General features: G+C 33.4%; 1 protein-coding gene across 1 annotated transcript; it reads left to right on the top strand.

Moving 5' to 3' along the window:
- Nucleotides 1–6,488: 6,488 nt before the first annotated feature.
- Nucleotides 6,489–10,797, top strand: LOC133323451 (methionine--tRNA ligase, mitochondrial-like; the record flags this gene model as incomplete). Its single annotated transcript, XM_061532376.1, has 4 exons — nucleotides 6,489–6,582; nucleotides 6,653–7,359; nucleotides 7,417–7,510; nucleotides 10,627–10,797. Coding segments are annotated over exons 1-4 (1,066 nt in total), but the record flags the coding sequence as incomplete, so codon positions are not given.
- Nucleotides 10,798–11,195: the final 398 nt, after the last annotated feature.

Genomic DNA, 11,195 nt, shown 5'->3' on the forward strand with positions numbered 1-11,195 from the left:
AAATACAATTGTGTTTCATTTGGCTTATCATAAGGGGTAATTTAATAAAATTATATATACGATTCGTAAATATCTTTTTTATATTTAAATATTAAATAAATTAAAATATCTACAAGAACGCAATGATAATACATAAGAAATTATGGAAGGTTCCTTATATTTATAAAAATATATAATTTATTAAAGATTAGATTTGTTGAATTTTAATTTAAAAGTTAAGTTTTTTATTTGTTGAATTTTATTTTAAAATGTTAGTTTCTTATTTTGAAAATCTCCCAGTGTAATTGAAGGTAAACGTCAGTGTTAGTTTTTGAGAAGCGTTTATTTTCATATGTATATAAAAATGGAATGGTAAAAAATAGGCTGCCTAAAAAAGTTGTATTTTATTTTTTTTTATTTTTGTTAAGACAAATAGCGTGAATTTATAATGTCCAAATAATACTCACATACAATTACATTTTCTTCGATGAGGTTTGATGGTGATGTTGTATGATTAATCTTACTTGTTTATAAAATTATAATCATTTTTACTTAAGAGTAGATTCTTGTATTGATAAATCCCTTACATAATATGTAATATTAATAATTAATACAGAAAATATTTCTTCAATTAGTTGATGTATACTACATTTTAACTATTTGCTTAATCATTGTCTTAGAGTAACAAATTTTACTTAACTAATATCGTGTTTAAGTCTAGTTTTAAATATTAAATTTGGGTTTCCAGCCCCTTAAATAATAATAGTCCATTTCGTTTAAGGTTCCAAAATCTTCACTCATGTCTAGAAATAGTTAAAAGAAATATTCTGTTATATTTGTTGTATTGAAGTGTTATCGAAGCATTAAAATAAAAGATTATATCACGCAGGTTTGTACTCCTAGATGGAACATAACGTACTATTTCAAAAAAAAACATAATACTTCCACACTAACAAAAAGTTGTTTTTATAAAAAAAACAAACTGGGATTAGGCCTGACTATTTTGCAAAAAATAAAACATAATATTTAAAATTGTGACAGTTTGAGGATAAGTTACCAGGAGAAGTTGCCTGTAGGTACTAGAAGGTGTAGGTTTGATATTACGATCTGTTCAGTAAATATTTTTTGATTAGTAGATTTTTTGCCAATAGCAAGGCGCTGATTATTTAAAAAAAAAAATAATTTTTAAGCGCAATAGCAAAGAGTTTATTAAAAAAACATTTTGAGGGTCCATAGCCAAGCGTGGATTTTTTAATATATTTTTTGACGCCCTATAGTAAGGCGTGGATTTAAAAAAAATATTTTTTGAAGCCTTTTAACAAGGCCTGAATTAAAAAAAAAATATTTTTGAAGCCTTTTAACAAGGCGTGAATTTAAAAAAAAAAATATTTTTTGGTGCCCTATAACAAGGCCACGAGTTCACCCATAAGAACTATTAAAAATGGGTTGAGGCGTCGGGTTATTTGCCCACACTCGGAAAACACTTCCTACTATGAAAAAGCAAAGAAAAAGAAAACCAAACCCCCTAATTTTGTCGACCCCCGCAAACGTATAAAGGGCCACGGGCCCGGCCATGACATTAAAATTCTGCTAGGAGATTTTAATGCAAAAATCGGAAATGAAAATATTTTTGGTCCCACCATCGGAAAATTCAGCCTTCATGAAAAAACATCCGACAACGGCATTAGCAGCACCAGATTCAAGCATCTCCATATACACAAGGCCACCTGGATTTCTCCTGATTAAGCAACGAGAAATCAAATTGATCATATTGTGATAGATGGAAGGCATTCATCCAGTGTTTTAGACGTTCGATCAATTTGAGGAGCGAATATCGATTCGGACCATTAACTTGTGGTAGCCAATGTTCGCAATCGTCATAATGTAGGAGCAAAGGTGCGATCTAACACAACATGGAATCTCGACGTCGAAAAGCTGCAAACACAACAGGTAGCCGATGCCTACTCCGCTCAACTTACCCACCTGCTTGATGAAAGCACTACATAGCCAATACGGCTATGTAGGATAACTTTAAGTTACGCAAGGACAGCAGTTAAAGTCGGAAAGGACCTCTCAGAGCTCTTTAATACTGTACGAGGATTCAGACAAGGTGACAGTTTGTCGTGTGACCTTTTTAACATCCTGCTGTAAAAGGTCATACGAGAGGCAAAGGTGAAGAAATGGCACTCTGAATACCAAACAACACATGTTAATCGTCTAAATCTGATATTTGTCGAATCATACGAATTATTTTAAGTCAGACCTTCATATATGGATTGACAATTTAATGAAAACGAAACCTAGAGAATTTATTATACTTTCTTACTAGCGGAATTTATGAAAAGAAACATCTCCATTCAAAATCATATATATGCGAATAAAATCAACATAAATTTAATAAAATAATACTTTTTCTCATCGACTTACCTTATCCGCCCGATGTGTCTGCAATATATACGTCCATAACTCGATAATCGGGATGTGTAAACTGCTGGCGACTTCTTTTGATAATCGGTTGAACATTTGGCATACGCGTACCATCGAATGCATGCAAACTTAACATTTGTTCGTCATCCTCTACCGAATCGTCGTCATCGTCTTGGGTGAGATGATGTAAACGTTTCCTATGATTGGTAGCAGAGGTACTTTTTGACTTTGGTGTAGCAACAGTGGATGCACTCACTGACGGTTCTTCAGAATTATCTGTGGGAGTATTACCATACATAGGTTCAACATCTGCTGGTGCGGCTGCCCGGTGACTAGTTGTTGGTTCTTGTGATAAGCGTATATGTGATTGTGAGGATTTCGTACTTTTAGTTGTGGTAGGAGTTTTTCCAGGCAATGGCTCATTGGAATTGGCATTAGCAGTTGTGGTCTTTGAACTTGGTTGAAAATAGTTTGTGATTTCTTTCGTTTTCGTTTTCCCCTGCACACGCTTTTTTGAAACATCCACAGCAGCAGCTGCTTTACTGGTTGTGGGTTCTTGTGATAGTCGAACATTACTTGTGGAGTCGTTAATGGCATTTTTATTGGCTTCCTGTTCAATATTTCTTCTCACTGCCGCCAAGGGATTTGTATTGTTATTACTGTTGTTATTATTAGCATCTTGTCCCATAATTCTTCTGGCTGCTGGTGCTGCTACAACTGGTGTCTCTTCGGTATATATTGTTGGAGTGAAGACAATCTGTTCGGTAATATTTAATTGGTTGGGTGTATTTGCTGGCATTTCTGTAGATATTCTACGCACAGATGCCGCATAAGGTGTATCCTGTCCATTTAAAGGTACCAATATTGATCGTATATATGGTGTCGATTCAACTTCTAATCTTTTGGCGCCAACTGCAGAACCATTCGCCACCGATGAACTTCTATTTAGTGACTGATGAGCTGGAGTCTTAGTTAAAAGATTATCAATGGAGTCATTTGATATATTCGAATTTATGGACACTGACCGGGATCGTCGCAGGGTTTGTAACGAAGAAACCGAACTTAATTCTTCATGAGCTGATTGAATGCGCCTTCGTTTTTCTTTGATTTTTTGAATGGTTAATTCGTACATGTATTCCATAGCTGCCTTACATGTTCGACAGATTTGTGAACGCGGACGAAAATCTATATAGTTCTTCTTGATGAATTTAATATGCTTGGGATCCTCCACAAAACATCCATCGACCAGTTCATGGTCAGCAACAGCACAATGCATTGGCATGGTGTAATAAAATTAACTAAGTTTTTGTGTAATTAATTGCAAATATAAAATATAATTGAAATCACTTGGTAGTGCACTGATTTGTTGACATTCCTTGCAACTGCCGCCAATTATTATCATTCACTGAGGAGTGATAACAACTATTTGGAAAATAGCTTTCTATGAATGTCAACCTAATCTAAAAGCGTTCCAATACGATTTATAGCAACAAGAGGGCACATTATATTAAATGATACAGTGACAAATTTCAAATGATGTAAAAACGAACTTTATAGAGTGGATTTGGAAAGAGAATAAAATTGAATTAATACGCATTACATTTTAAATATAACTACAATAGGTCGTAGGCTGTAATTCAAGGATTAGTTGTGAAGGTTTAGTACGAGAATGAAGGATTAGTACGAGAATTCATTAAAAAGAGTTAAAAAAGCAACTCCGTAGGTTGAGGGTCATGGCATAATTACAGAAGGTAGTCTCATTTGTGAAATGAATAATGGCAACCCTTTTTAATATGGAACTCATCTATCAATTTCAATTTATTTTTCGAAAAATAAATTCCATAAATTTATGCATTTCGAATGACATATTTAAAAAAATAAAAATTTATACTTTCTGCAAATAAATATATCCATTTTTTTATTAATATTGCTTTTAAAGATATAACTATAGACGTTACAACATATATTTATGGATTATAGATGCTGGAGACTTCAAGATAATAAACATTTTGTAATTATTGCCACTGGACACGTGCTGTGCGTACATTTCGAAGGACGATATTTTCATTTAAATTTTGAAAGCCGAATGTTGTCAAAAGTAAAATTATGAAACTATTGGTATCATATGTCTGCATGAGACTACCTTGTGTAATTGTGCCATGGTTGAGGGTAGTAATGTAAGGTAAAAAATATGTATGTACACATTCTGTATTTAAAAAAAAAAAATATAACATGAAAGCTTGATATTAGACAAAAGTCGATTGAGAATTATATATAGTTATAAGTCTGCTATCCGATAACATAAATTTCAATAAAAAATTTCCGATAGGATAGAAGATTTAAAGCTGAAGCTTTTAAAGAAATGGCCCTAAAGTATATTAACTTAGGTGCTAATATATATAGTTACTTTGTTTTTACATTTTTTAACTCTTTTTATCTTTACTCTACTTATTTGTTTTATTTTTTATTAGTTTTTAATAGAATGTGTAATTTTAGTTTTATTTTAATATTTGCTTTCAGTTTAGATTTTTGTTTTGATTTAATTTGTTGTTTTCGTTTACGACTTGATTTATTTATTTCCATTTCAAGTTTGGTAGATGACACATATTTGGCTTTACATTTTTCGGAATCCAAAATTGAGAGCTCTTTATTCCAATTAATATTATTTTTTAATTTTTTATTTTCTTTATACAAATAATTGATTGCCACTTTACAATTTTCACATATTTGAGTTTTTGAATTAAAATTATTGTATAATTTTTTTACAAATTTCAATTGACCGGAATTTTCAATGAAAAGGGTTTCCACCACGAAGTGCTTTCCAATTTCACAATATTTTGACATTTTCAAAAACAAAATAAACAATTTGATAGAAGTCAGAACATTGTGAAATACTGAGGGGGGTTGCCAGCAGTCGAAGGATAAATACTTGCCATATTTTGTGTGATAGCTGACGACGGTGTATAAATTAGGTTTCATACAAATTGGCCATATGGAATCAAAATTAAAAAAACTTCGAAAGTTTTACTAAACAAATTTTTTAATAGTGTTTTTACACGATATGTATTTTACATATATGCTGTCACTTTTTTGCATATGGAAATCGAACTCGTCATGTGAAACATACGGAAATTTCAATGTGTCAAAACGATATGCAATTACATATGTAATTTTTTCCGAATAGGACGCGCTCTATTTTCGTATGTGAAACATAAAAAAATCAGCTGTTTGAATGAAACACATTGTTGGAAGAAAATATTTCAATTGCAAGTCAAAGAACAGGATGAAAAGGCAACAATTACAAATTATTATTTCGTTTTTAGGTGTTTAATAAAAAAATGATGTTGATTAAAGAAAAAATAAAAGCGATTTTTTTGTTTATAGGTTATGTCATATGTAAAATACATATGCCTATTTGAACACAAAAATAAATGTTTTGTGTACGCCGCTAATTTTGACACACATAAGAAATTACATATGGATGAAATAAGTGACAGCACATATGTAAAATACATATCGTGTAAAAACACCATAAGCAATTTGCTTTCAAATTTCCAAATTCTGTATGTAGATATAAGTTAAATAGCTTGAATAAAGCAGATCGAATATAAAACTGCATGTACATTAGAACTATATGCCGGATTAACCTATTTTATGAGGATTTATTTGACATATATGCAATGGAATTGACAATTTAAACTCACTAGCTTAACAAAATCCGGTACAGTGTAAATGTATAAGAAGTTTATTGTAAGCGATACCATGTGAAAATCTCGAAATGTGAAAGTTAGCAATTAGTTAAAATTTGAAAAAGCGGACATATTAAATTAATCGCCTATAAAACGAAATATACATTAATCTAATTACGCTGTCATTTCACATTGCATTACCACTAATCACAACAGCCTTACGTACCATACGTCATTGAATCACAAACCTAAACAGCTGATTGTCAAAAACAGAAAACAACTGTTTTGTGTGTGTTACGGTATTTCATGTTTAGCGGTTTCGTAATTGTCAAACTTTTGCGCTTTTTCATTGACGGGACGCGAAAAAATTAAATGTAAAAGACGCCAATTAAAATGTTAATACCCAGAGTACAATCAGTGCGAAAGCTGTGTTCCAATATCAGCTCAAGTTTTTATGTTACAACTCCCATATTTTATGTTAATGCTGGTTTGTATATGCAAAACACCGCATGCAAGACGCCAATAAATTCTTATTAGATTTTCATTTGTTTTTGCAGCTCCCCATATTGGACATTTATATTCTGCCGTTATTGCGGATACGATATGTCGCTACCAAAAACTTCTAACCAAGCCAGGAGCCACAGTACGTCTGTGCACCGGCACCGATGAACATGGAACGAAAGTACAACAAGCAGCTGCCTCACACAAGATACCCGTTGCAGATTATTGTCAAGATATATCAGCCCGGTATCGTAATGTATTCCAACAGGCCGCCATACAAAATGATGATTTTATTAGAACCACTGAAGATCGTCATAAAAAAGCGGTCTCAAATTTTTGGAACACCCTAAGTTCCAAAGGTCACATCTATTCGGCAAATTATCAAGGATGGTATTGTGTATCGGATGAAACATTCCTTACCGATTCTCAGCTACGTGTTGATGAGGCAACTGGGGAACGATTTTCATTGGAATCGGGTCATCCGGCCGAATGGACTGAAGAAAAGAACTACATGTTCCGTTTGTCAAGTTTACAATCGGATGTTATTTATTGGTTAAAACAAGGAGGCCGTGTAAAACCTATAAAATTTGAAAAAATTCTATTCGATATGTTGTCAGAACCATTGCCAGATGTTTCGGTATCACGTCCAGCTGAACGTGTTAAATGGGCCATCCCCGTACCCGATGATGCTACACAATCGATTTATGTGTGGCTGGATGCTTTAGTGAATTATTTAACATCGGCTGGATATCCTGACCCTAAGGTACGTTATTGATATTATTTTATGAAGAAATTTGATTTATATTAATTTCTGTTTTAGTTCCAATCCAGCTGGCCACCAACGGTACAAGTTATTGGAAAAGATATTTTAAAATTCCATGGTATATATTGGCCAGCATTTTTAATAGCTGCAGGTATGTTTTATGATTTTTTCTAATTTTGAATTGAAAGTAGAATAGATGAATTGAAAATGTTATGAGTTGAGAGGCGTTTATGAAATGGGCCAACAGCCAATTTCCATATTCGAAATTTATCAACAACGTAGAAACGGAAAAATATGATTAAATATATAGAAGGATAATTCAGTACGGAAGCAATTTATACATGTTTGTGAGCTTATACCATAGACAGACGACAGCCTTAATTTGCATTAAAAAATACTTAATTTGAATTAATATTTACCCCTGACAGACGAGAGTTTCTGCATTTACGAAACATTTTTTTGCTACAAAACAAACGTTTGTCTGTGTGTAGTATGAACATTTTTTACATTTGTTTCGATATTTTTCGGGATTACATCTATAGGAGATATATACATGACATAAAGGAGGAATAGTGACTATCATCTTAGCAAAACAGCTCCCAATTTAAAAAATGGTTGAAATTTGCCTTCATTTCATATTTTTATTTTCATAAATATAAATAAATTTGACAAGAAACAATTAATTTTCGACAGCATTGCCATATTGAAATTGCCTAATTCAGTATAAATTCAGTTTGATTTTGTGCATTAACAGCACATAAAAATGAGGATAATGTACAAGTTAATTTGAATTAAGGCTGTTAATGCAAATTAAGGCTGTAGTCTGTCTAGGCTATTAGGTTCTGATCGTTGGATCTGCAATTAAAAAGGAAAAGTTACGACTTTGCATTATATTTTCTTTATGATTTGAGACTGGCAAAGACAAAATAAGATTTCAAGGTGGAAGTCGGTGATGGCTTGACGTGTTATTCAGTCGTAAAAGGGGATGCCATGCAAGGTTCTTGATACCGGGACATTTGACTTCAAAAGAATATTGCACAGTGTGAAGGGATTTTATTTTGATGGCGTTGCAATAGTTTTGATGCTTGGAAAAAATATCTGAATCTTGGAGGTGCAGCACTGCAAATCTTGGCATGTCCCTTGATGATACTGACAGGTACTATTTATATTGAGTATTGATTGTTTTTCGACCGCTTTAGTTGACATTCAAATAAGATTAGCTTGAGGTAATTTTTTATTTATTGTGAAAATTTCCCGATATTTCGCAATTTTCCAATTGCATCTTCAGGGGTGATATCTACATAATTATAGTCAGGTTTTCCTAACAGCTAATGTTGTTGTACTACAATTGTTTAGAGTAATTATTATTCTTTAGAGGGTTTTTAACATTTTAGCAGAATTTTCATTCAGAGATGCTATATGATGAGACCAAAGGTCTCAATATCTTTATGACCTCTCTCAAGGTAATTAATTGAGCCACACCTTTCGAATGGTGGTATACCATTTTCGTCGCCTTGTTGAGGGTCTTAATTTATGTTTTGTTCAGTGGCACAGCTTGATTTTTCTGAAGTTTTTAATACAGATCTTGTTCCCTGATCCTTAAATATATATGTTTATTATTATTACTTCCTTATGAACAGTCATATGAGTACTTAAGTTAGAGGATGTTCAGTAGGAAAATGAAAAAAAGCGGAAGGGGGAATAGTGGAAAGTGACCGAGTGGATATTTGTCTACTTAGTATAGCCATGTTATCAAATAGTGACAGGTCATGTCACAATTTTTATAAAGCTAAACATGTTCGTGGAATATATTATATATATGGCTGTACTGATAGATTTCTCGTAAAGTATCGATCACACAATTTTGATTTATGCTCGTTGGAAAGGTGACATTTCGCAGTAAAAAAATATTTTGCTCTTTTTATTTGGTACATTCAGTTGTGAGTTACAGGGTGTTAAAATGGAAGTGAACAAAGAGAAAATTCGGTACATTTTACAGTTTTTCTTTGAAAAAGGCGAAAATGCAAGCCAAGCGGCTAAAATTGTGAATGGTGTAACAGTCAATTGTGTGCCATTTTGGTTTCGTAGATTCCGTTCAGGAATCGTAGGTCTCTGAGAGCGATTTTTCGTTTTTATACCCTACACAACTACGTTGTCAGGGTATTATAGCTTTGTGCAGCCCCAAACGTTTGTAACGCCGCGAAATATTGGTCCTAGACCCACCTTTAAGTATACCGATCGTCATATCACGACTAGCTGAGTCGATCTAGACATATGTGTCCGTCCGTCCGTCCGTCTGTCCATTATAATTTGTAAACACGATACAGGCCACAGTTATGGACCAATCTTCACGAAATTTTGCATGTAGGATGGGTTCTGGCCAATGAAGACCCCTATTGTTTTTGGAAAAGATTGATTAATATTTAGGGGATGAAATGGACCAAAAACATTATTTTTGTCGGTTTTTCTGGTCGCTCCAGAGGCCGCAATTATGGCCCAAACACCGCGAATGTTTTGATAAAGATCGGTCAATATTTAGCGGGTCAAATGGACCCTGACTTTTGTGTGAAAAATGACAAAATTTGTATTCTATGGCATATATATTTACTCCTGGAGGATGTAGACCCGAGGAGTTGATAGTATATCCAAGAGGAGTGGTTGGCCTTTAAATTGATACCAAATATAGTGATGTATCTATTCAGATGTTGGAGTTACAGTCAAATATTTACAGGTGCTTACGTATTCAGATATTATTTAGTAACCCATTACCACATTAAAGGGGGAAATATCGCGCTGATGGCTTTAAAATTTTTCATGAAGTTGCAGTTATGGCCAAGAACAACGCCTACAATTTTCGGTGATGATCAGATTAACATTTTGGGATGAAATGGACCGAAAACTTAATTTTTTGTGTGTTTTCGAGTCGAGTATGATCCGAAAATCACAACACAAGCCACCGTGAAGGTAATCTGGACACGTAATTAGAAGGACTGTACTGAATATTCGAAAAAGTAAGGAAGATGTGTTGTTGACCTCTAATCGGGCAAGAGGGGGCAAATATCACGAAATATTACTCAGACTCGGAATAAACATCCTCAGAAAGTTAGAGTTCGTGGTAGTTGTGTAGGGTATCGTATGGTCGGCCCCGTCCGACTATACTGCTCCGCTCACTGGTTTATTTTGCCTTTATATTGTAGTTGGTTATTTATCATAAATTTTGTTAATTAAAAAAATATAAATATTCTTTAAACTTTGATTTAATTACAGGTCTCGAACCACCACGTGAACTATTTGTTCACTCACATTGGACTGTTGACGGTCAAAAAATGTCGAAAAGTAAACATAATGTTGTTGATCCATTGGAAGCATCTGAAACATATACCATGGAAGGTTTACGATATTTTCTATTGCGTGAAGGTGTTCCGCACAGTGATGGCAGTAAGTACAGATCATTTTAATTACCTATAATACTATAAATATACAACTAATACATTTGTATATCTGTGAAATATGAGCCGCGACTGCTTAAAGGTTAATAGTATTTTTTAAAGCATATACCTATTAATTTTTCATTGGACTAAAATTAAAAACTTATTGGTTCTGGGGTCACTATTTGATACCAGAAGCTTTGCAAAATGCTCCTGATCCTCAACACGCTAACTGTATCTGTCACCTGGTTTCTATCTTCATCTCTACAGGAGGATGTACTTGCACCAAAGCCTTCGGTTTGATATTTTACTCGTTGATAAAATTTCCGGACTTTATTCTGACTCCTGTACATCTCGATTTGCTCACGTTTTTCTTGTTATTTCTGAAAGTACGTTTCTCCTCTCTTC

The sequence above is a fragment of the Musca vetustissima genome, unplaced genomic scaffold, assembly GCF_032173495.1.
Source record: "Musca vetustissima isolate MV318-11 ecotype Yass unplaced genomic scaffold, APGP_CSIRO_Mvet_v1 utg177485, whole genome shotgun sequence".
Classification (NCBI taxonomy): domain Eukaryota; kingdom Metazoa; phylum Arthropoda; class Insecta; order Diptera; family Muscidae; genus Musca; species Musca vetustissima.